Raw genomic sequence first — 23,604 nt, forward strand, 5'->3', positions numbered from 1 at the left:
GCAATTCTTTTCGCAAAGCTTTTAATTTTAATGCCTGCTACATATTATTTTGCTCGAGCTTGACAATCTGAACCGGCTACCGTGTCCGTGCTTGTGACGTGGAGAGTCGAGTGAGTCTGATTGAAGGCGAGAGTGAATCTTGGTTGCGGTAGTTTAGTCTTCCTCTGTATTTTCGGTGTTCTTTAGTGTGTTGTGAGTAATCTTGCACAGTAGTACCTGTTACTCAGCTTGCCTTTTCGTTCAATAACGTGTTTCTTCCTCTCTGTGGTCCTACTTTGTGTCACGTTCCGGAGCGAACGTGAGTCGGATTGCGGTCAGTCGATCATAATTGATTTGACCTACCGCCAAAGAAACTTACTGTCAATTAATTGTCAATTCGCAGGCGACAGCGGTTTTGTCGTTTTTGCAATATGTGCAACCCCTAATAATGAAATAGATATGAACGAATAAACTTTGTTACTTGCTAATTTAAGCCTGACAATGTAATCTGCTTTGTTAAAATGATCACCTGAAACAGCATTTTTGTAAAAATTTTTTTTAAATTAATTATAAATGAAATTATGACTGATTTTTATTAATAATTATTAAATATAACAAACTTATTTTTTAAGTATGAATTTTGTTCTTATCTGCTGAGTAATTTTTTTGACATTTTGCATTGAACCTACATTTACTTTATAAATGGTTTTGTTTACTGTAATTTAATTTAGAACAGTTTCGCGCTGGGTTCAGTAGCAGCGAGTTGCATTTGTCAAATATTCAATAATTGAATTATTGTGTCTGTTATAAGATTTTTCTAATAGAAGACTGTCCAATCTGGTATCATTTTTTATTGTTAATCGGCACATTTGTGTACATTTTTAAATTTTATTCTACTTGATCTTTTCATTTTTTACGTGAATTTGTAGTTTGTTTTCGAACAAACTATTAACTACTAGCCAAACGGTTAATTTCATCAACGAAAATGGAGATTGACAATAAAATTCAGGTTGAAAGATTTCCATTACGACTGCAGAAATTTATGAATTATTGGGTGAGTGCCGTTTTAATTTGTGAATTGCCTAATTGTGATGAGTGATTTTTGAATTATTAATTCATGTACTTGTTTTTCTTATATGTGTTATTTATTGAAAAATAATTGGTATATTAATATGAGTTGTAAATATAAGTTGTATTTGTTTTAGAAAATAATTTTACTGTTTCTCTTTGTATTGGAATTTTTCTATCTGTCAGGTGCATTAATTTATATAATTGCTTTCAGTATTGTAAACGTTATAAGTTATATTAATCTTATACATAAATGTACATTTATACGATTTATTAATTTTGCTAATTTATAAAGTATATTCTTTGGTTATTTTTTCATCTTTGTCTTTGATTTTTATTTGCATTCGAAAAATGACTGTCTAGTGTTTCCATAAAATTTCACTATTATTTTTTGTTTTAGAAGAAAGGAATTCACGAGATTATATCTCAGGTGGATGCCATGGTATTTTGCTTAGGTTCGACTAAGGATGTGGTTTACAGTAAAACGCTGACTTTTCATGTAAAAGAAAATCCATGTCTAAATGTTTGAATTTTTAATAAAATTAATTTTTCAGACATGGTTGTTTGGTTACGAACTCTCAGACCTCATCATTGTTATTACGAAAGAGTCGTTGACATTTCTAGGGAGTGAGAAAAAAATTGAATTTCTTCAATCTTATCTGAAGAGCTGTGAAAATCTTTCACTGGGGACGAAATGTTTGGTTCGAAAAAAGGTTAGTTCACGTTGATATTTAATATTTGTTAAAGTAAAAGAAATATATTTAGGAAGATCTTGACAAGTCAAATTTTGCCACCTTATTGAAAATTCTAAGAGAACATAGGGTAAAGTTGTTTAAATTCAATTTTCAGATTTATTAATTGAATTTTTATTTAGAAAATAGGAATATTTCAAAAAGAAAAATTCGCCGGCGAGTTTGCAGGAGCGTGGAAAAAATGCTTTGATGATGAAAGATTTTTTACTGTATGCAGTTATTAAGATGTGTGAAGTGAACCAGTTTACATAGCAACTTTGTTTTAGGTTGACATTACCATTCCATTTGCTCTTCTAACATCTGTTAAAGATGATTTGGAAATTGAATATACACAAACTGCATGTGATGCTAGTTGTGCAATATATAACAAATTTTTTAAACAAGAACTTATATCTATTATTGATGATGAAAGAGTGAGTTTTTTTTGCATTTTATATAGTTATAATTTTTTTATTTTCATTTTTAAAATGTTTTTAGAAAGTACAGCATTCGATTCTTGCAAAGTCTCTCGAAGATGCTACTATGAATAGCAAATATTTGCCAGATGGTGCAGACATTAATTCAATGGATCTATGCTTTCCACCAATTATTCAGTCCGGCGGGCGTTACGCCTTGAAGTTTAGTGTTATGAGGTGAAGCTCACTTCTTAAATTGTTACTTTCTGCTTATTTTGTGTCATTTTTTGTGTTTTAAGTGATGATAACAATTTGCATTATGGAAATATTATTTGCTCGTTTGGTGTGCGCTATCGTCATTATTGTTCAAGTCTCATAAGAACGTTACTGGTTGAGCCGAACAAGCATCTACAGGATGCTTATGCACTCCTTCTTGATGTAGAATTGAAAGTTATGGAATGTTTGAGACCAGGTAACTATTTAAATACATTTTACGTTAAAATCAGTCGAACAGTGTTTTATGTTTGGAATGTATTTTCATATAAACTTTTCAGTCAATTAATATTACTAACTTTCTGCAGCACAGATAGTTCTATTAAGAAGATTCTGTACTAATATAACAATTAAATGCTTTGTTTATGCTATTTTTAAATGCATGGAAATACATTACGTTATTTGTGTATTTTGAAGAAACATATATTTTAAAATTGAATAGTAGTAGTGCATGAACAATTGAAGATAACTATTTTTTACAAATTTCTTAATCAGGGGTGAAACTGAGCGAAGTCTATGGATATGCTGAAGATTTGATTAGGGCACGAAAGCCTCAGTATTTGGAATATTTGACAAAAAGCATTGGGTAAGTGAGCATTGTAAAATAGCATTTTAATTTCGCAATTATGATTTTTAGGTTCGGTATGGGAATTGAGTTTCGTGAAAGTGCATTGTTAATAAATGGAAAGAACAACGTTTACGTAAAAGCAGGTGCGATTATGAATTACATTTTCCTTTCAGCTGCATGGCATATGTGATTATTATCCAGGTATGGTTTTTAACGTGCATGTCGGCTTTTGCAACTTCCCAAATCCTGAAGCAAAGGAAAAATTGGACAAAGTGACGGCACTTTTTATTGGTGATACCGTTTTGATCACAGAGGTTAATTTTTGTCTTGTTCGTTTTGTTCAATAACTCTGACATTCGGGAAAATCTGTTTCAGGATGGATCAGTTTGTTTGACGGATGCTGCAAAAAAGCGGTTGAAAAATTGCAGCATGTTTATTCGAGTATAATATTAATTCGTGTTTCAGTTTGCTCTGCTGGATTTTAATGTTTTTTCTCTATCAGGCTGAAAGTGAAGTAGAAACTGATGGTAATAAGGAAAATATTGATGAAGTTCTTAGCCGCACTAAACGAACTGTTGTACTCACTGATCAACTTCGAGTAGTTTTTTTAATATTATAAAATTTTGTTATTTTATTCTACTAAATTGAATCGTTTGCAAATAATTTTTATTGTTTTGCATACTAGAATAAAGAAACTGGGGAAGAGAGGCGTAAGAATCATCAAAAAGAATTGGTGAAAATATTGAATCAGACTGCTCGTGAACGAATTACAACTACCAAGAAGCAGAATGTCGTACCAGAGTAAATTTTGCATTTGATTTTTGGAGAATTTATTTTACAAACAAAAAGAAATGCAATTCATTATATTACATTTTGTTTTATTTCATTTCAGACAGCGTAAGCCAGTCATTTCATACAAAGCTCGTTCTTTGTTCCCTAAAAATAAAGAAGTAAAACATCTTGAATTTTTCATTGGTAAGCGGTTGTTGCAAACGACAATTCTCAAATTTCCATTTTTAATAATGGAAATTTTTAGATCGCAAATACGACTCTGTTGTTGTACCAATTTTTGGCGTACCTATTGCATTTCACATCACCACCGTGAAGGTTAGTTTCTGTTGAATGGTTGCAACTGCATATTACTGTTCTTGTGCATTGTATGATAAATGAAATTTCAATTTAGAATATTAGTCAGTCAATTGAAGGCGATTTTACTTACCTGCGAATTAATTTTTCGCGTCCTGTTTCTGCAATGGTTAAGAATAAAGATTCGACGGCGGCATTTCAAGGATTACTTTACGTCAAAGAATTGTACTTTCAAAATTAACAAAATTATTTGGTAAATGAGAATTTTCAACGCTGACTTTTTAAGGACATTTCGCAGCAGCAATTTGAAAGAACCAGGTGAATTGGATCCACCTAGTGCAAATCTTAGAGAAGCATATTTTAAAATAAAAGAAGTACAGAAGGCTTTCAAAGCTCGTGAAACAGAAGCCCGAGATAAGCAGGTATACTGATCAGATTTTAGTATTAAGCCATTAGTGAATCTCATCAATGGGGTATTTTTTTCTAGGGTATTGTCCAGCAAGACCGGCTTATTATATGTACAAATCGAGTGAATCCAAGGTTGAAAGATTTATTTATTCGACCCAATATTGTAACTAAACGAATATCTGGAACGTTGGAAGTGCATTCAAATGGTTCTCAATTTTAAATATCCCAAATAATAATAATTACGAACATTTCTATATATGTATACGTATTTATTTATTTGTATGTATGTTTTTTAATTATGTTTAGGATTTCGATACCTCTCTTTTCGTGGTGACAAGGTGGACATCATGTTCAACAACATAAAGCATGCATTTTTTCAACCATGTGATCATGAAATGATTATTTTGATTCATCTCAATCTCAAAGTTGGATTTGATTTTTTTTACTTTATATAAGTGTGATCAGTATATATATGTGTTTTGTTTGTTTTTACTTTTAGGATTCAATTATGTTTGGTAAAAAGAAAACCAATGATGTTCAGTTTTACACTGAAGTTGGCGAAATTACTACAGATCTTGGCCGGTACGGAAGTCGTAGCGACCGTGACGATCTGTATGCTGAACAGGTAAGCATGTTTATTGTAAAATCTCTGTTCAAATTCATAATGTGAATTTTCCAATTATATTGAAGATTAGTGTTGTAGGTTAAGGCAACTTTTTCAGGTGAAATATTTGTGTTTTTAAATAATTTTAAATTATTTATTTTAATGTAAGTTTTTAGAAAATTGGAAAGAAGCAGATATCTTGGATTCTGAGGTGTGTTTAAAATGTGCAAATGAATTCTGTTTCAGGCAGAAAGAGAACTAAGAAATAAATTGAACTCTGCTTTTCGTTCATTTTGTGATCGCGTGGAAAAGGTGACAAATGGTGCAGTGGAATTCGATACTCCGTTCAGAGATTTGGGATTCTACGGTGCACCGTATCGCGCTTCAGTTCTCCTCCAACCGACTTCATGCTGTTTAGTTAATCTGACAGATTGGGTAAACAATCATCTTAAGTCTTGTTAAAATGTATTCTTTTTCACTTGCATGCTTGAAATTCGCACACTTTTATTTATGCAGCAAAAATATTAATGTTCAGTAGCACCGTATGAATTTTGTTTTCGTTGCATGTTTAGCCAACATTCGTATTGACTCTTGATGAAGTGGAATTGGTTCACTTTGAAAGGGTTCATCTTCAGCTGAAGCATTTTGATTGCATATTCATTTTTAAAGACTATTCACGCAAACCGGCTATGGTCAGCGCCATCCCTCAGCACATGCTTGATCATGTTAAAGAATGGTTGGAGTAAGTTAGACTTTTTCATGTTGAAGCAAGTTTTTTAATGCTTTTTTTTAATTGAAAATTATAGTTCCTGTGACATTGTATATACGGAAGGAATTCAGAGTTTGAATTGGGGTAAAGTAATGAAATCCATCACAGACGATCCAGAAGGTTTCTTTGAAAGTGGAGGCTGGAATTTTTTGACTGCAGATGATGATGTCAGTAGAATAACTGATATATATATATATATGTTTATTTATTATTTATTTATTTATTCATTAAGACGGAAAAAGAGGACGATTCTGATGAATCCGAAGCGACTGATGACGTTTATGAGCCTGATTCTGGCGATGAAGGTGAATCTGATGACGATTCAGAAGAATATGAATCTGAAATTACTGAATCTAGTAAGTGTAGTGACTTTTCCAGTGTAATCATATTGTGTAACACCGTTTTTTTGCAATTATGTGAAGGTGGGACCCCTGAGGAAGATACTGACAGTGGGATGAGCTGGAGTGAATTGGAAGAAGAGGCAAGAAGAGGTATATTTCATTGTTGATGCTTGTGATTATTTTTGAAAAATGTTATTTTTTTAGCGGATCGGCAAAAGGATTTGGAAATGGAAGGTCGTCCGCAAGCAAAACGAGCTAGGCGACACTGAACTGTTTGCATATTTGACTTTGCATATTTTGCCTTTCAGCGTTAATCTTTTCTGCATATTGCATTATATTTTTAAACATCTTACTTCAGTAGTCAAACATATTTTTCTTAATGTTAAATTATGTGAAATAAGCAACTGTTAAATTTTAATATTTAAAAACAAATTTTTATTTTGAAGTGAAGCTTCTGTACTTGTAACAACTGTCAGTGCATTTTCATTTTATAGGAGGAAGGAATTTGTCACATTAGTGCTAAATGAATGCATGCGAAGTTTCACAAATTATTTATTAATTTGGCATTTACATTAATTGTTATTCAATCGAGCTTCAGTTCAGAGTTGACTTTATTAAATCAAGTTATGTTCAGTCTGGTGTTGTTAAGAAAAGAAAAACAGATTTTAATGCTTTTCAAGAACAATATCAAATTCGATTTCACATTTAAAAATCTTATTAAATGAAAAACAAATTTTAACTTTCTGTATCATGAGATACTACCAATCGTTAGTTCGTTTTATACATACGATTAAGTTAAAATTATCAGTTAAGCTTCTGATGGATTCTTGGAGTGGAATCCAGCCCAGGTTGCTTTTTATGTGCAGCACTTCGTCAATTTTTATTTTTATGATCTGAAGCTTTGTGACGTTTCTTTTGACACAATATATCGTGTTTGTATAAACCTACCAGTGTTTTGGTACTTTTTGTTTAGTCTATAGACCATCGTAAAGTTGAAATGTACGTTTTTGCATTCTCCGTGGTGAAATCTACCCCACCTCAGACAAGTGTAGAAACCCTTAACGATGTTGAATTTTTATCCCAAAAAAGGTGCGCTTTTTGCGGTAGGAAGAATAACCGAAAGGTCGGCACTTGTTTAGGCAAGTGTGGAACCTTGTGTTGCAATGATCACTTCTACATCTTTTGTGAAAATTGCTGTCTGTCCTAACATGTCCAAATAAACGTAGATCGACAGATTTACAGCGTCAATTTTGTTGAATTTTTCGGCAAGTAAAGGCTTAAAATTTATTTCACATAATTATTTTTTAATGAAGATATATATAATTAATTTAATAATATTGAATTATAAAAAAACGTGAAATATCGATTTTATCTTCAGTACGTGTCCATATGTCAGTGTGAAAATCGAGAAGGTGGTCAGAAAAAGATGCGCGCCTGGGAGCCGAAAAAATGACTGGAAACTCCATTTTTGTTTCAAAAAATGTAAAATGGCGTACTGCACTGAAAACTATCATTTATTTGGGAAATACTACAAAAAATAGCCTGGCATGTGAAAAATATCAATGATCAATGATTTTTCAGTGCTAATTTGGTTGCATTTGGGTCACTGAAAGATTTAAAAATTATTAAAATTAATTATTTCTTGATTCAGGTGTACATGCGGTTTTGTGATGTAGGGTTCATTCTACAACAATCCAGAATCCATAAACGTACATGATGCTTGACTCAGTAGAGTTGATGAACGAGTTCAGCATCAGAACGACTGATGGAACAAACCAGAAGAAATAAGCAGTTAAAAGAAAGAACATTTAATCATTATTTTAATTGATTGGGGTTATCCTTCTAACAGTTATTTATCATTTATTCTACTTCAGAAAAGGTAACAATGAAATTGAAGGTAAATCTTGCATGTCTTTAATTCTTACTGTTATGGAGTACTGTAGTTTGGTAATTTCACGTTTCTGTCGAGTATTGTTTCTTTAAAGCAGCCATGACTGGAACGGAGAGAAAAGCACTGAATGTAAATGCTTTATATGTTTTAATTTACTATTATTTATTACAAGGCTCCTTTTTTAGAAATACTATCCACCTGATTTTGATCCTCGAAAACTTCCTAAAGTCTCCATTCCTAGAAATCGGCAGTATGTCATCCGCGTCATGGCTCCTTTTAACATGAAGTATTTAATTACGCTTTACATCTTATATAGATAATTTTTATTTAATATCTGATAATATAGGAGTTGCTTTTTAAACTGGAAATGTTTTTATTATTAGTTTCTTATCAAGTTTATTTTTAATAAAGGTGTTTTATTTTTAGATGTAACACATGTGGCGAATACATTTATAAAGGAAAAAAATTTAACGCACGTCGCGAGACAGTAGAGGATGAAGATTATATTGGACTGTCAATTTTTAGATTTTACATTCGTTGTCCTCAATGTTTGGCTGAAATTACGTTTAAGGTCATTAGTTTTCATTGTTGCTAAAGTATGTTTATGCAAAATTGAATATTAATTTTTTAGACAGACTTAAAAAACTGCGATTATGCAGAAGAGCATGGAGCTACTAGACTTTTTGAAGCAGAAAAAATGTTAATAAATCAACTTTCAGTAATGGAGGAGGAAGCGGAAAAAGAGAAAGGCAATGCAATGTTAATGTTAGAGAAACGTACAAAAATGAGTCGCTTTGAAATGGAAGCACTAGAGAGATTGGAGGATTTGAAAGAATTAAATAAAAGGCAAGCAACGGTAGATTACGATGCACTCATTGAACAAGCTAAGGAAGAAGAACTCGCGGAAATTTTGCATCAAAAAGAAGAAGAGGATAGATATGTTCAGTACGTATTTTATTATTTTAGGTAAACAAACAGAAATTAATTTTTTACTTATTGTAGGTCCGTTTTTGAAAATACCATTGATAAATCTGGCCCATCATCTAGTTCTTTACTGATAAAACGGTTGCCAGACTTAAGCGATGAGGAAACAGACAAAAAACTGGAGACTTCTACTTTTGTTGTATGCAACTGATTACTCCATGATATGTATTTTAATAAAGTGCTTTAGGTTGAGAAAAAGCCAAGAATTTCAAAGCAGAAATTATTTTTACGTGGCGTTGTGAAGAAAAAAGATACATCAGTAGTAGAAAAGAAGAAAACTTTTTCTCAGTTGGGCAACGATTCTACAGCGCCTGACACTGGAAGTTTAGGCTTATTGGGAACCTATGGAGGAGGCAGTTCAGACGAATCTTCTTAGGTGATATTGCTAATAATTATTATCTATGCTTTATATTGCTGTTTTTTCTTTCAAATAAACTATGATATTTGAAAAAGTGTTTTTATTTTACAGTATGTAAACTGATACTGAAGTATGTTTGGTGAAATGCCAGTAAAAATATTTCTGATTTCTTTAATCATTGGCGCAGTTTAGAAGATGCATGTATGCACTGTTTGCAAAATATTTATTTGATTGCAAATATTTGAAATTAAGTTAGTTTTTTAAAAATATGTTTTAGATCATTTTATGCATGTTGTGGTTTCTTTAGGTAACATGTTTCTTCTTGTGCGATAAAGTAATGTAAATGTAGTTGATGAAAAATGCTAATTAAGACTGGCCGGGAGCCAAATGAAAATAGTTATGCTTAGCCTGCAGTTATTGGATTTAGCTATCTAGGTCATCAGTTGGTTATCACGAACCGACGAAGATTATTATGATCAATACTAAATTCCTTTGTTCTTGTTCATTTTGGAATTAAGTCGCTGTTAAGCATGAACCCGGAATCTGAAAGCAGTTTGGTCATGAATACTTCGTCATCGGGAAATTTGTCTTTTGAATTAATATTACGTCCACCGACAAAACATGCGCCTGCTAATCTCAGTTCCCCTTGTAATCTGAAAACCACATTGCAAGAAATCGAAGGAAAGTTGAAAGCCGCTGAGGAAAGGCGATTGGTAAGTTAAAAGCAATATTAAAATGTGATTATGCAATTTAATTTATTATTTCGTTTGTTATGAATTACAGCGCAGCATTCATTATTTTTCAGTCTTTTAACGGTAACGTTGGTAATTCTTTGGCTTGGTTGACTTTTATTTTGAACTGTTCGCTATGATTATATCATTGCTTCTATAGGAACGACTGGGTGATCAAGATCAAGACATTTATTGTTATTTTTTCAATTTACACACTGCAATCATTTTAATTATTTCATTTTGAAACAAATCAATTGTTGAAGCAACCACATTAATTTTTCTTTTACACTTTTTGTGGCTTGTTGTGTTGATTAATTGTGATGATCAAGAGTAGAAGAGAGTGACTTATTTAAATAATTTGTCAACTTGTAAATGAAACATAATTTAAGTGATGAAATGAATTTTTTTTTATTTTTACTTTTAGCCGATCAATGCAGTTTTTATATTCTTGTAGAATGTGGAAGCAGAAAAAGTTGAAAAGGCGAAAATAGAAGAGCGTTTGTTGGAAGCGGCTGAACGTCGAAAAGCACTTTTGCAGAAATTTCAAGAGGAAACGGAAAAAGAGATCCAAAATCGTGCTAAAGTGACTTCTTTGAACCGAGAAAAATTGTTCGAAGAACGAATAGAAAAAATTAAAGATCATGTAAATATATTTGATTTATTATATTTTTTGTAACCTGCACTAGTGTAAACTGTATCCCATTAGGAGAAGCATGTTGAGGAGGTGCGTCGATCCCGTGGTAAACTTTCTCCGAATACGAAAAGTGAAATGGAAGCAGATTTGGCTTATGTTAAATCTCTTGAAAAAATGACCATTGCTGAATTGGAAGAAAAGCTCACCGAAAAGGTAACAAATCTTTTGTTATTATTTATGATTTATGGAAATCATCATTTGTAATTGCTGTGATGAACTTTTTTTTCTCATGATTTAATTTGTTGTTTAGGACAAACTCATTGATGAAATTCAAACTGCTATGAAAGGTGAAATAGAATCTGGCCAGTTTGACGCAACCTTCAGATTAGCCGAAGCTAAGGCATATCGACGCATTATTTCAGGAATAATCAAGGAAAAGTCGAAATTATCTTAAACAATTGAGCATTTTTCTGATTTTTCAATTTCAATTTGTTTAATTGATTAGTTTATTGATTTTTTTTGTATATTGTAATGCTTTTATAAATGGAAACCTTTTTGTGAATGCGTTAAGCCTTTTATTGGGATTATTCTGATATTTTTCATTTTCTTAATTCTACAACTTTCAGTATATATTCTTTTATCTTTCAACGTTTCAATTAATAAATTTTCCAAATGATGCTCTTCGTATATATTATTAAAATAATAAAATAGAATGGAAAGTGTAATTTTTCTTTTTCAGTTGGATTGTTTTTCCGTCTGAAAGCACGCTGAACTGATTACTTCAAATAGATAGCATTTGAAAAGCAAATCATTTGAATTTTCAAACATTTGTTTCCACTATAATCATCATCAATGAAAGTCGAATAATAATCGAAAAGCGTGTAAACAGCCGACTGGATGAACAAGTTGGCAAATATTTGTTATTGCTTCTTCAGGTATGGATTACGGTGATTTTACGATGGACCTTTCAAATTGTGCAGTTGTTCGGTTCAGTTTGTCACGTGCTTTGCATCACTTTTGAACTGCAGATAACCATCATTAAGGTACGTGTTCAAAGGCTGGAAATGATGAATGGCAACGATGCAAATTATTATCAGCAATGATGGGTTGTTTTTCTATAATAAAATGTCGTTCATAATGCATTTTAAAATGAATTAATTATTGCTGATTGTTTGTTTATTTTCAATTATTATATCTGAAATGGGAAAAGGTGCATGTGAAAGTTTTTCTGCAAAAACTGAGGAAGTGAGCTGAAATCTGGTTCAAAAACGTTCTTCATTTGTGGAACTTGGGAAATATCATCCGCGTTTGCTTTTCAATTGCAACACTAGTTTGCTTTAAATGTAAAATTTGAATCTCGCTGGCACCAATAAAACTAGATTTTTTCATATTTCTGGTTATTATTTACTTCCGTATTTTGAAAGGACGCTTTCAAAATGTACACACTTCTGCTTTCAATTTACATAATTTCAATTTCTAATTTCTAAAAATTATGAACGCTGATTTTTTCTCTATTAAAGCGGCATTTCTAGTACTTGTTAGCTTTCGCCAGTTATTTTAATTTAAGCGCGTGTAATTTGATTTTAAACATTTTCGTATTCATTCCTCGAAATTGCAGTTTTCAGAAACTTTCTCTCATCTTATCTCAGCTGTTTCATTATTTAGTAGATGCTCAAGTATCACTGGAAATCTGCTTTTATTAAATCGAACAGTAAGTAATATCTAAAAGAAAAAAATCCTTTTACTATACAGTTAATTACGATCATTTTGTTAATGTCGTCATTATCATTAATTATGATGTACGGTATTATGATGTCAGTGCGATAACTTAGTAATTTATCTGATTCATATATTTCTACTTTTCCATATCACTTTTAACAACTGCGTCAATGCGTAAGGAAAAACAACGTGCAAATAGTTTTCGAGAAATAAAAAGTTATTACTATTTTAAATGTTATTGTTCATCTAACACAATACATAATCGTTTTATTTGTACATAAATCTCGTATATTTGTTGTTTTTATTTGAAACTTTTTACAGTTTTTCATTTTTAATTGAACATTTCAATGAGCATTACAATTAAATTAAACTTATAAAAGGATACTGTATGTTGATTTCAATCATGTACAATAGTTTTACTGTAAAGTATAAAAACAAAATAAATATTGAACAAATTTTGTAATAAACTTCTTAATGTACTTCATAATAGCCTTGAAAAATAAGTTCGTTTCAGTAAGTTGTGGTGTTTATTTTATTGATTTATTGTTTATTTAAACGGAATGTGTATCTGATGATTTTTTCATTGTACACTTGTTTCATTCAGTATTCGCAGATCGTATAAATATTATATTTGAATTCGAAATTTGTTTATTTAGAATAAAAATATATGTGTTAGAGAAATGTTTTGTGTTTTCCACTGTCCTGGTTGTTATCAGCTATCAAAAACTGTTACAATCTAATTTGTTTAGGAAGGCGGTTATCTTGTTTATGACCCTGAAGAGTGACGTTTTACATATTTTTTAATACCATTGGTTCGGTTTAATTTCTTATTTCTGAAATATGATTTCGTCTGTTTTCATGTTGCGTTGTCGAAATTTAAAGTATTACATTTGTTTTTCTTAATTTCAATTTTTAATTATGAAAATCACTTTTGTTGATAATGATTTTCTTTGCAATTAAATGCTGTTAAATGATAATCGATCAACTAATGTTACTGCATATATATATATATATATATATATATTGCTATAGATTATTGTATTTTCACTCTGTGCGCAGTGTTTTTATTCGTAATAGGCGGCGTAAATAGACGAACGAAGAAGCCTTAAATTGATAATTACTTGTTAATTAAATGCAAGCCCTGGTGGATTCCATCTGGCACTGGAAATTATGAATGCTTTTTATTTAGTGTATTTTACTTAAATTACTTGCCACAAATTATAAACACTGGTATCATGCTTAATCCAGTTCTGACACATCGTTTAAGCTTTGTGTGGAATCATTGTCTTTGCAATAATACTTTGCTTGAATATTAGAGTTTTGTTCACTTCACGTTGTGAATTTAGTGATATTTTCCTATCATTATTTGCATTCTCTATATTTTGGGGATTTTCTAACGCTGCATTTCATTTTATCATACCAGGTGAAGAATATTGATTTATGATGACAATCATCTTAATTAGTTATGAATGAATGTGTGCTATGTTGTCATTCTTCAGTTTCTGCATTTTGCCTGTTATGCGACTGCTTTTTCTGAATATGAAATTGAATTTCTTGCAATGTTTTTACTTTTTTTCCTAGTTAGATACTCCGCTTGATCTTATTTATGATATCTTCAGTGAAAACATTCCACAGTATTGAAATTTCGTTCGATACCACATCAGCCTTACTACTGCTGCATAACAATACTATGGCGAATTTGTTATTTTTCCAAAGTCTGTCTTTTATAAATTAAATTTTCATATTTAATTCTCTGTTTTCGTTTCTGATTTAAATTTTGTTGAAACATTTTTTTGAGATTGTATTTGAATTCGTTTCAATCGCGCTGTGATATTAATATAATTAATCACTTCCACGTTATTGTACAACTTTGCCTGTTAGTTTAAAAAGTATTTTTGAATTTTTATTTGAAATAAGTTTAATAAATGTCCAGCACAAATTTTGCGTATGAAGAAATTCTTGAATTAGAAATGTTGTTTTTGAAATGTTTTTATTCATTTCAGTATCCATATTGTCGGTGTGCTCAGTGTGTGAAGGTGATTGCTCAGACTGAAATTTCGCCAACTTCATAAATATGGAAATGGAAATGCAGAATTCATCGGTTTTTTCTGTAGAAAAATCGCAACACCAAGTGGTCATTCATCGTAAAGTGTATAACCTTGTAAGTGGTTTGAAAATATTTTCATTTCTCCTATTTGCTTCTGCTAAATTCAGAACATATATTTCGATCAGGTCAATTCGAAATTATTTATATTACTTGTTCAAGCGTTTTTGTAAAACTATGTTCAATGCAATATTAATTCTATTTATTGCATAACTTGATCAAACGTCAACAATTTCATCTTTTAATACACTTTTTTTTACATTTTAAAAATTAAAAATTGTATAAAATTTGTTTGCAGGAAGAGTTTGATGAAGAATTTGACAAACGATACGTTGATCTGACATTGATTGGGAGAGCAAAGAAAACACTGTTGAACATTTGGAATGAAGGGTTTTCTTTCTTTCAAAGATTGCTTTCCGCCAGATTTCCTTGCATTAAATGGCTACTTCAGTATAATGTTAAGAAAGATTTACCTACTGATGTATTATCTGGCATAACGGTGGGAGTTTTCAACATTCCTCAGGGTGAGATTGCATGTAGTATTTGAACTGTTGAACTATTCACTTTTTCAATTATGTAGATCACTTGACTTGTAACCATGGAAAGTCTTTTTGTAAACATTAACTAGCTACGAAACCGAAAGTATAAATTCAACATTTGCTTTCTACAGTTGCAGAAATTCTACAGTATTCAATCGTATTAATTAATTTCAAGTTTATCAATACTACTTTTACATTTTCTTTTGCAATTTTATTTCAGTTTTTGAGGTTAATAATATTTATGAACAAAGAAATGGATGTGCTATTGTTATTTTAATTATTTCACAGGTATGGCATATGGAATGTTGGCTGGAACTTCTGCTGCAAATGGATTGTACACTTCATTTTATCCACCGTTGATTTATTCCATTTTTGGTTCATCGAATCAAATTTCTATCGGTATTTTAGTCGTTATTATTGCTGGGTGATTGAATTTTTCATTTTTATTTTAACTTTTTCAGGTACATTTTCTGTTATAAGTTTGATGACTGCTGGTGTGATAGCAAAGTTCAGTCACTTTACTTGTAAGGATTTCGGTAGCTATTTTTCACACAATGCCACTGTTAGTACGCCTGAAAATTGGTTTTGTGGATCAAGTTCTTCACGTTGCACTCCTGATGTGAATGAAGTTACGGAAATTGCCATGTCCTTGGCATTCTTAGTTGGTGTCTTTCAGGTGTACACGTAGAAGCTGATTTTTGTTTGATTTCAGTAATACAAATAAGTTAATTATTTTTCCTAGATTTTACTTGGATTGATGAATATGGGGTTTTTATCAGTTTACCTCTCTGATCAATTAGTCGAAGGCTTGACAACAGGTTCTGCTGTTCTAGTATTTACAAGTCAAATTCGTCATGTATTTGGCATAAAAGGCTTACCAGACACAGGAAATCCATTAGATATAATAAAAGTAAAAAATGTGTTTAAATTCAAAATTGATTCATTTTAATTATTCATCATTTTAGTTCTACGGGTGCTTTTTTATCAAGATTGACTATTTTAATTGGTTAGCTTTGGTCATATCAGCGATTTGCATTTTATCGATAATTGTTGTCAAACAATTTTTGGATCCTCCTTTTAAAAGATATTTCAAATTTTCTCTTCCGTTTGAATTGTTTTTGGTAACTTTCTTGATTGTTTTTTTTGGAAATTTATTCTTGAACAATTTTCTTCTGTCAAGGTAATTGCAACCACTGCGATATCTTATGGCCTAAATCTGAACGAAGCTTATTCTATCGATATTGTTGGCAAAGTTCCAAAAGGGTAAGAAAAAGACTGATTTTACAAGAACAACGCTTCATAACTTTGCCAATTGCTGTAGACTAGTATATCCCAGATTGCCGAGATGGGATTTGTTTCCTGAATTGGCGTCTGATGCCATTGCTATTAGCGTTGTTATTTATTCAATATGCATTTCGTTGGCAAAATTGTTTGCGAAAAAGCACGAATACAGATTAAATGCAAATCAAGTATAATTTTTTTAACAATTTTGAATTATTCATGTGTGTATGTTTTTTTAATTTTATTTTTAATTGTTGAAATCAAGGAATGGTTCGCCCTTGGAATGGTCCACTTGGGATCTTCGTTTTTCACTTGCCAATGCTCCTGCGCTTCACTTAGTCGAAGTCTGTTGCAAGATGCTCAAGGAGGAAAAACGCAGGCAAAATTATTTTCAAATTTTTCATGAAATGTAATTTTTAAAAAAGGAATTTTCCCCTTCAATTTCAGCTCGCCGGTGTCTTCGCCGCCGCCGTGGTTATGATCGTGCTTTTATTTCTTGCTGGTCTTCTGACTCACTTGCCAAAAGTAAGCAACGAATTGTGCTTATTTATTTGTTTCATATTAAAATATTTAAATCCATTATTATTCACGAAATGTTTATTTCAGTGTGTTCTCGCTTCTGTCATAATTGTTGCTCTTAAAGGGATGTTTTTCCAAATGCGAAGTTTGCCAAAGCTTTGGCGTTGTTCCAAGCCAGACTTTGTGAGTTTGCATTTCTATTATTTAAATTTTATTTTGAGATTAAAAATTTTACTTATTTTATTTAGTTATTAATTTATTTATTATCATTATGTTTTGAATTTATAGTTAATTTGGGTTGTCAGCTTCTGTTCCGTTGTACTTTTGGACATTACTTATGGTTTGTTGGTTAGTGTAGCATTTGCTTTGTTGACAATTGTTTTCAAATCGCAGTGGTAATTTTTTTTCTCATTTTGTTAATTGTTGAGAAAATTTTTAATTTTTCAAAATTTCAATTATTAAGGCCCGATAGCATTTGTCTTGGTCGAATTCCTAAAACTGAATTATATCGCGGTCTCAATGCTTATGCAAAGGTGATTTATTTGTTCTGAGCATTTTAAATTTATGTGTGTACGTATGCTTGTTGTTGATGGCAATTTTGCAGGCTGAAGAAATTCCAGGAGTGAAGATTTACCGTTTTGATAGTCCATTGTTCTTTGCAAATGTTGAAAATTTTCGTCAAAGACTGTATGAATGTACTGGCATTGATCCGATTGATCAAAAAGTTGCCGACGATCTAAGCAAAAAGCATAAGGTATACAGTTTTACTGATCACACTTTTGACGAGTATTTTAGAAGGAATATAAAGTTTTCAAATAATAAATTAAAAATAATTGAAATTTACTGATCATTTGATCAGACATCTTATTTGGATAAATTTCTGCTGAAATACGCCATTTGTGTGAACATTTGAAAGGTAGGTTTTCATAGAAGTTGTAACTGCTTTTTTAATCGAATAATGAGAATATTATTTTATTTTATTTTTCTTCATAGTTATTTTGATAGTACTGTGAAATTTTCACTGATAGAATTTCATTTTGAAAGCGTGAAATTTTTGAACAACATTTTTTAAACTTAATGAGCATTATTTATTATTATTATTATGATCATACATGTTTGTCTGTTTGTAGAATTATGGCAGTATGGAGAGCCGAAGCACTGAAAAGCAGCCCAATGTTAATTCGTCGGAATGGCCTGTCACTGAATCTAAAACTGATGCCAGTTCAATAGTTGCTTGTCCATCATGTAGTGCTAATCTTCATACAATAATTATAGACTGTTCATCATTTCCCTTTGTGGATCTGATGGGTGTGGAGTCGATGAAACAAATTTATTTAGAATATAAAAAAATTGGTATTGCTGTCAAATTTGCTTACTGCAAAGGTAAGTAATACTAGTGATAGCTGTGATGATATTTACTCTTAGTGTATATTTATTTGAGTATCGCTTCGTCAAATTCTTGAAAGAACTGATTTTTTTCAAACTGTACCCAAAGCACGCCTTTATCCATCTATTGAAGATGCAGTTGCAGTTGCTACTTGTTGTTCTTGTACATCATTTTGAACAACTGTATTGGCAAACAGTTATGCACTAATGCCACAAGCATTTTATTACTACTTTTTTTAGCATTCCTGAGAATGCTTTTTTGATCAATGATTACGATGTGTATTTGGTTTGGGAAATTAGTTAAATTCAACTCTTTTACTTGTCAATTATTGTCGAGGATGCTACAATTCCAGAACTGATACATTTCAGATTATTGTGTTAAATGAAAAAGCTCAACTTGAAACAACAGGATTTCTGCTTGGCATAAAACATTTATGAATGAATCATTGTTGTCACATCACTGTTATTCAGTGGCAGTGATCCAGTCTGATGATTGGCAGTAAGGTTTTAAGATATGTATTTTTATATTTGAATTAGCATGCTCTGTTTCAAAGCAGATTATATTAATATTACTTCAAACGCGACGAAAAATGATCTTAAGTTAATTTGTACAACAACAATAAATGTTGCGTTTTACTTCATCTGTATTAATTGTGATTAATTTCAAAAATATGGCTCTTTTAACAATCCATATTTATCTAATAATACATCGAGATTCGAACACCGCTAACAGCTCGAAAGCTGCAAAATGTGTCGCTAATGGAGAGCTTGCGTTGAAGTCGGTTATCGCCGCAGCGAATGAATGTGTTTTCGATAGAGCATTATGCAGATTTTGCCAAAATATAGGAAGTATGGTGTCTGTTTGTTTTTCGCAAGCACGCATGGAGAAATCTAAAATTAACATAATAGTAAACACGCAAACATGGATGACCAACTCAATGCATGTAAAACACGATCAAGACGAATGTCGTACGGTAAGCTTAAGTAGCAGCATTGACGATGAAGTCATTCGCTGTGGCAGTTCACGTAGAAGGCGAATCACTGAAGATGGAGATTTATTCGGGGGCTGCATGTTCCATCATTAGCAGTCAAACATTTACGGACTTGTGACCTGTGAATCAAATTAACTTTGACTGAAAACGCCTGTAAACGTGTCATCAAATGTGAGCTCAACATTTGATAGAGAAGAAAAGTAAATGCTACTATCAATTATCCAACAGCTCCGTGTTAACAGATATGCTAACTCAAAGTTAGCTGGTCAGGTAAGAAAACTTTAGTCATTTTAGAAGTGCTATTACTCCCTGAATAACACTGTGTATTCATGTGTCTGATATTGTAGTTCTTTATAGTTAATGTATTATGTTATTTGCATTGGTTTATTCACAAATGCACCGTCCACTTTTGAACTCTTTGCTTGTCTCATTGGTAGGTTGCTCTACATATGCATATGCTATCGAAGAAATTTACATAATTGGCCAAATTACTTTGGTCAAATTCATTTTTATTTTTCATAAATTTTCAGTAATGAAAAGTGACAGAAGTTCAACCCATTAAAAGTGAAATATTATTAAATGTGGGCTATTTCTTCGACAACAAATAGAAGTGATTAAATAGATGTTGAATGAATTTTATTCGCAGTTATTACTTCAGATTGATCATAAAAATGTTCCATGTAAAGAATACATGTTTCTAATTGCCTTTCATTTCAGCTTCTCGTTGACAATCAATTATAGCAGTGGTTCCCAAGGTTGGATGCATGGACCCCTGAGGGTTTCTCTCATTTTATTTAATTTCAATTGAAATTGCTAAGAACTGTCTGACATAACGCGCCATGTCGATGCTTCATTTACACAGTTCATTCTATCCAATACAACAATTACTCTGATTCCAGGTCCCCTTACCGTACTCCCTCCTTTTCCCTGCACATCAAATGAACTGTAAGGGGTCTACAGCAACATGAGGTTAGAGCGTGTCCATCGCCAGTTCAACTTTGGGAACTACCGAATTATAGTATCTTTTTAAAGTGTTTAACCAGTATATTTTTAGTGTTTACATCACATTCATATAACGTAGTTATTGTAATGTAAATGAAGCATTTTATCTTTCGATTTTCTGAAAATCTACAATCTTAAACAATATAAAAAAGCAATGTGACAACGCGTAAACCAACATCTTGAATTTTTCAATCTGAATTGATAATAATTATGCATTACATTACTTTGATGCATTACAATATGACGACGAATGTAAAATATAGAGTACGCTTTTCCATAGATTTTGCATTTATTTCACATCAAGCTATGCATGTACAATATTATCATTGTAAGCTAAATCATTCGTTTATGATATCCGGTGATCTGCAAGTAAACAACAGTTACGATAAAGCTAAATAATGAACATCGAATTATATACTTTGTTTCGGAATTTCTACCGCATCATGTTCACTTATTATGCATTCGTGAAGTTGGTCGAAACATTTATATCGAATTTTCAACCATTTCTGTTCATAAGGAAATGGATCATAAAATCCATTCAGTGAGTTCTAAATTTCAGCAGCTTGAATTATTTAGGAAGCAGGCAACAAAATAACAGAAAATACCTTATCAACATCTTTTTGAATAATCAGCTTGGAATTTCTGACTAGCAATTGAAGCGGTACTGTAACATTGATGTCATTTGGCCTGCTAAAAATCCATGTCTGCATAACACATGCAAGAATTCAAAAAGAAAAAAGAATTTTACTTGCATCCGTAGGAGGCATCAATAATAACCAAACCGTTCTTTTGTTCTTCTGCAGCTGTCAGACGGACAGCTTCTTTTCTCATCAGTTGGATCTATTGATACTGCTGCTAAATGTTAAAAGAAATGCAAATTATTTTTCACTTACAAGCGCTTCGTGTTCCTCATGCTTTGCTTGATTTGCGCTGTCCTGAACGTCGTCATCGTATGAAGGTTTCATGAATTTGCTTGAGTTAATCAAAATTTCATTTACAACATGAAAACAAAATGAAAGCAATTTTCAATTTACTTCCATATTTTTTTGATGCAAGGCTTCAAGATGAATCGATGCAAAGAGTAACTGGCCAGTTGCAAAAGCAAAGCAATGCCCAAAGCCTCGGTTCCAAATTCGTCTTCAAAGAAAGTAAAATTCACCTGATAGGTCTGGTTGGCTCGTTTCACCCTTAAAGTAATACAGAACCATCGTTGAAAACAAACCAACATAACTATTTATTATACTGATTGCTCTTTGTTTAGAATTATCTTTTTAATTCGACAAACGTACTTGATAGAAAAATAAGCACCAACTGGATAATGGAGTTGTACGACACTTTGGATGGAGGTGTTAGAAACTGTATGCTGCTGGGTATGAGACCAAATCAACCCCATGGTTCCAAATCTACGAAAGTTCATCTGTCAGAAACTGATTACATAACATCACTTGAATGGATACTTCATTGTTGTTCCAACAATATTACTCTTGTCAGCAGAAGAAAAAACGCATGTTGCAGCTAACATCGATACCGGAACACCCACCTGAATAGATACAGAAAAAATATCATTTTAAAGTAAAGTAAAATAAATAAAATACCGTTGATGCAACAGCCATATTAAACTGCCCTACTGAATAATTCAACGTTGTCGTAACCGAGCACTGTGTACCAGCTTTAGCAGAAATAATTCCAGTGACATTTTCACTCAAGCTTTTGGCTACATCTAAAAATGATGAATATTCTATTATATAAATTGATATGGCATAAAAAAAGATTTAAAAATTAATAAATAATTATATATATGTATAAATTACCCATAAAAACACCGCCAAAATAATGAGAACCATTTTTTACAATACCACATTCAATCCCAATTTCTCTATAAAATAAAACATAGCAAAGCATATTAAAATATTAACAAAGCAGGTATAGTCACAGTAAATTCAAAAATAAACGGGACAACTTCATGCGGCAACTCATCTCATCAGCATATTCGACAATCATCTGAAATTTCAAATTGAATTCGTTTTAAAATCGTTTTGAAAGTAAACATACTTCCCAAGAAATGGTATCAAAAGTTCTACTGCGGAAACCACCGGAAAATTTTCCACTACCAACACCATTCATTGAATTCACCACAGCACTGGCAAAAAAGTTGGAATTTGTGGTCCAAGGGAACATCACTGATTGAGAACAGGAAATCCCTTTAACTTCAAATGTCGAGAGATTTCTAAATTGGACTTTTTAAAAAATAGTTTCTTCTGAAAATTATTTTATGCCAGTACAAATTTTTCATTGTTATATCACGATTGAATAACTGTGTAGCGTCAATGAAGAGATTGAAACTCCCTTTCGGTCTCGATAATTTATCCAAGATTTCAAGCTCATGCAAGCGAATGAGCCGTCGAGCTTCGGCACGCATTTCAGCCACCCCTTTCTGTCTGGGAATAATTTCCCATCCTTCAATCTGTAGTCCTTTTTCACCAACGCTGTCATAAATCAATCGTTTTTCTGGATCACTTAAAACTGAAACATAATATACAAGTTATTATATGAAAAAACCAATTAATAACTGTTATTCAAATTCCTTCTTCCACCAAAGTTACATAATGCAATTAAATTTCAAGCATTCATCTTAATGGACTTTACATCAAAAATCAGTAATATACCAGTGAAATAAATTTAAAATATATTATATTTTTAATAGAATTTAAATTATATCTGAAGGATCTGTTCAAAATATAAGTTTTGGAATTCGTTCATGTTGGATGACACAGGAAACTGTAGTTGTAACAATTCCGCGTTAGCGGTCACACTGGCCTTACCTTCGTAAATTCTTTGGTACTTCTCAAAGTAAATACGGGCAGCCGATTTTTCTTCTATTGTTTTAAATCTGTCCGGGTGAGAAAACAGTGATAAACGACGAAATGCCCTAGTGATTTCCTCCTGGTTCGCCTAAGATTACATCAGACTAGACAGTACTGGGACATATTTGATTATTCTAAACGTACATTACGAGGTATGTTAAAAATTGCATAGTAATCTTCTTCATGCTGAAATGATTCCATAATTTGTTGTAAAACGTCCTTTGCGAAGGATGCAAATTACTGTAAACACTCAAGTATCTTGCTACAGAATGACAATATTTTTTATTCAGGATTAATTCAATATTCACTTCATCAAAAAAATTTATAATTATTTGAAATAGTTTATTGAAATACTGA

At 31.7% G+C, this 23,604-nt stretch overlaps 6 protein-coding genes across 6 annotated transcripts; 5 read left to right on the plus strand and 1 right to left on the minus strand.

Annotated features, from left to right (window-relative positions):
* Positions 1 to 964: 964 nt before the first annotated feature.
* Positions 965 to 6,512, plus strand: Tsp_05443 (FACT complex subunit SPT16). The gene is made up of 28 exons (XM_003371753.1): positions 965 to 1,033; positions 1,448 to 1,570; positions 1,602 to 1,760; positions 1,813 to 1,869; positions 1,922 to 2,008; positions 2,066 to 2,212; positions 2,277 to 2,431; positions 2,494 to 2,666; positions 2,963 to 3,053; positions 3,105 to 3,168; positions 3,209 to 3,349; positions 3,538 to 3,636; positions 3,721 to 3,836; positions 3,928 to 4,010; positions 4,072 to 4,142; positions 4,219 to 4,346; positions 4,408 to 4,543; positions 4,609 to 4,735; positions 4,836 to 4,954; positions 5,029 to 5,154; positions 5,233 to 5,251; positions 5,310 to 5,344; positions 5,380 to 5,550; positions 5,706 to 5,875; positions 5,940 to 6,069; positions 6,135 to 6,258; positions 6,325 to 6,393; positions 6,448 to 6,512. The coding sequence occupies exons 1-28, from the start codon at positions 965 to 967 to the stop codon at positions 6,510 to 6,512; spliced, it is 3,054 nt and encodes a 1,017-aa protein (XP_003371801.1).
* Positions 6,513 to 8,233: 1,721 nt separating this feature from the next.
* On the plus strand, positions 8,234 to 9,269 carry Tsp_05442 (coiled-coil domain-containing protein 94). Its single transcript, XM_003371754.1, has 5 exons — positions 8,234 to 8,263; positions 8,320 to 8,420; positions 8,561 to 8,705; positions 8,766 to 9,079; positions 9,137 to 9,269. The coding sequence occupies exons 1-5, from the start codon at positions 8,234 to 8,236 to the stop codon at positions 9,267 to 9,269; spliced, it is 723 nt and encodes a 240-aa protein (XP_003371802.1).
* Positions 9,270 to 10,006: 737 nt separating this feature from the next.
* Tsp_05441 (stathmin-2) lies at positions 10,007 to 11,295 on the plus strand. The gene is given in 5 exon segments (XM_003371755.1): positions 10,007 to 10,189; positions 10,632 to 10,643; positions 10,662 to 10,850; positions 10,914 to 11,054; positions 11,152 to 11,295. The coding sequence occupies 5 exon segments, from the start codon at positions 10,007 to 10,009 to the stop codon at positions 11,293 to 11,295; spliced, it is 669 nt and encodes a 222-aa protein (XP_003371803.1).
* Positions 11,296 to 14,634: 3,339 nt separating this feature from the next.
* On the plus strand, positions 14,635 to 18,566 carry Tsp_05440 (putative STAS domain protein). Its single transcript, XM_003371756.1, is given in 17 exon segments — positions 14,635 to 14,721; positions 14,963 to 15,054; positions 15,073 to 15,203; positions 15,492 to 15,602; positions 15,665 to 15,879; positions 15,946 to 16,113; positions 16,169 to 16,219; positions 16,384 to 16,466; positions 16,540 to 16,672; positions 16,750 to 16,828; positions 16,932 to 17,023; positions 17,091 to 17,186; positions 17,292 to 17,398; positions 17,467 to 17,536; positions 17,608 to 17,757; positions 18,134 to 18,386; positions 18,445 to 18,566. The coding sequence occupies 17 exon segments, from the start codon at positions 14,635 to 14,637 to the stop codon at positions 18,564 to 18,566; spliced, it is 2,040 nt and encodes a 679-aa protein (XP_003371804.1).
* A 494-nt stretch (positions 18,567 to 19,060) lies between these two features.
* On the plus strand, positions 19,061 to 19,474 carry Tsp_05439 (periplasmic nitrate reductase). Its single transcript, XM_003371757.1, has one exon. The coding sequence runs from the start codon at positions 19,061 to 19,063 to the stop codon at positions 19,472 to 19,474; it is 414 nt and encodes a 137-aa protein (XP_003371805.1).
* A 1,242-nt stretch (positions 19,475 to 20,716) lies between these two features.
* Positions 20,717 to 23,448, minus strand: Tsp_05438 (putative DnaJ domain protein). The gene is made up of 10 exons (XM_003371758.1): positions 23,392 to 23,448; positions 23,206 to 23,335; positions 22,699 to 22,906; positions 22,436 to 22,610; positions 22,336 to 22,384; positions 21,979 to 22,103; positions 21,829 to 21,923; positions 21,277 to 21,355; positions 20,989 to 21,087; positions 20,717 to 20,746 (listed from the first exon to the last, which is right to left on the minus strand). The coding sequence occupies exons 1-10, from the start codon at positions 23,446 to 23,448 to the stop codon at positions 20,717 to 20,719; spliced, it is 1,047 nt and encodes a 348-aa protein (XP_003371806.1).
* Positions 23,449 to 23,604: the final 156 nt, after the last annotated feature.

The sequence above is a fragment of the Trichinella spiralis genome (assembly GCF_000181795.1).
Source record: "Trichinella spiralis strain ISS 195 chromosome Unknown Scfld9, whole genome shotgun sequence".
NCBI lineage: Eukaryota > Metazoa > Nematoda > Enoplea > Trichinellida > Trichinellidae > Trichinella > Trichinella spiralis.

Coding starts and splice junctions, on each gene's coding strand:
- Tsp_05442 (XM_003371754.1), top strand. CDS start 8,234: ATGACTGGAACGGAGAGAAAAGCACTGAAT. Junction 8,264..8,319: donor CGGAGAGAAAAGCACTGAAT/GTAAATGCTTTA, acceptor CTCCTTTTTTAG/AAATACTATCCACCTGATTT. Junction 9,080..9,136: donor GAAGAGGATAGATATGTTCA/GTACGTATTTTA, acceptor TACTTATTGTAG/GTCCGTTTTTGAAAATACCA.
- Tsp_05438 (XM_003371758.1), bottom strand. CDS start 23,448: ATGGAATCATTTCAGCATGAAGAAGATTACTATGCAATTTTTAACATA. Junction 22,907..23,205: donor GTACCAAAGAATTTACGAAG/GTAAGGCCAGTG, acceptor ATTATGTTTCAG/TTTTAAGTGATCCAGAAAAA. Junction 22,611..22,698: donor CTCTTCATTGACGCTACACA/GTTATTCAATCG, acceptor AGTCCAATTTAG/AAATCTCTCGACATTTGAAG.
- Tsp_05439 (XM_003371757.1), top strand. CDS start 19,061: ATGGCTCTTTTAACAATCCATATTTATCTAATAATACATCGAGATTCG.
- Tsp_05440 (XM_003371756.1), top strand. CDS start 14,635: ATGGAAATGGAAATGCAGAATTCATCGGTTTTTTCTGTAGAAAAATCG. Junction 15,603..15,664: donor ATCGAATCAAATTTCTATCG/GTATTTTAGTCG, acceptor TAACTTTTTCAG/GTACATTTTCTGTTATAAGT. Junction 16,114..16,168: donor ATCCATTAGATATAATAAAA/GTAAAAAATGTG, acceptor TCATCATTTTAG/TTCTACGGGTGCTTTTTTAT.
- Tsp_05443 (XM_003371753.1), top strand. CDS start 965: ATGGAGATTGACAATAAAATTCAGGTTGAAAGATTTCCATTACGACTG. Junction 4,544..4,608: donor CAGAAGCCCGAGATAAGCAG/GTATACTGATCA, acceptor ATTTTTTTCTAG/GGTATTGTCCAGCAAGACCG. Junction 4,955..5,028: donor TGATTCATCTCAATCTCAAA/GTTGGATTTGAT, acceptor TTTTACTTTTAG/GATTCAATTATGTTTGGTAA.
- Tsp_05441 (XM_003371755.1), top strand. CDS start 10,007: ATGAACCCGGAATCTGAAAGCAGTTTGGTCATGAATACTTCGTCATCG. Junction 10,851..10,913: donor TAGAAAAAATTAAAGATCAT/GTAAATATATTT, acceptor GTATCCCATTAG/GAGAAGCATGTTGAGGAGGT. Junction 11,055..11,151: donor AAGAAAAGCTCACCGAAAAG/GTAACAAATCTT, acceptor TTTGTTGTTTAG/GACAAACTCATTGATGAAAT.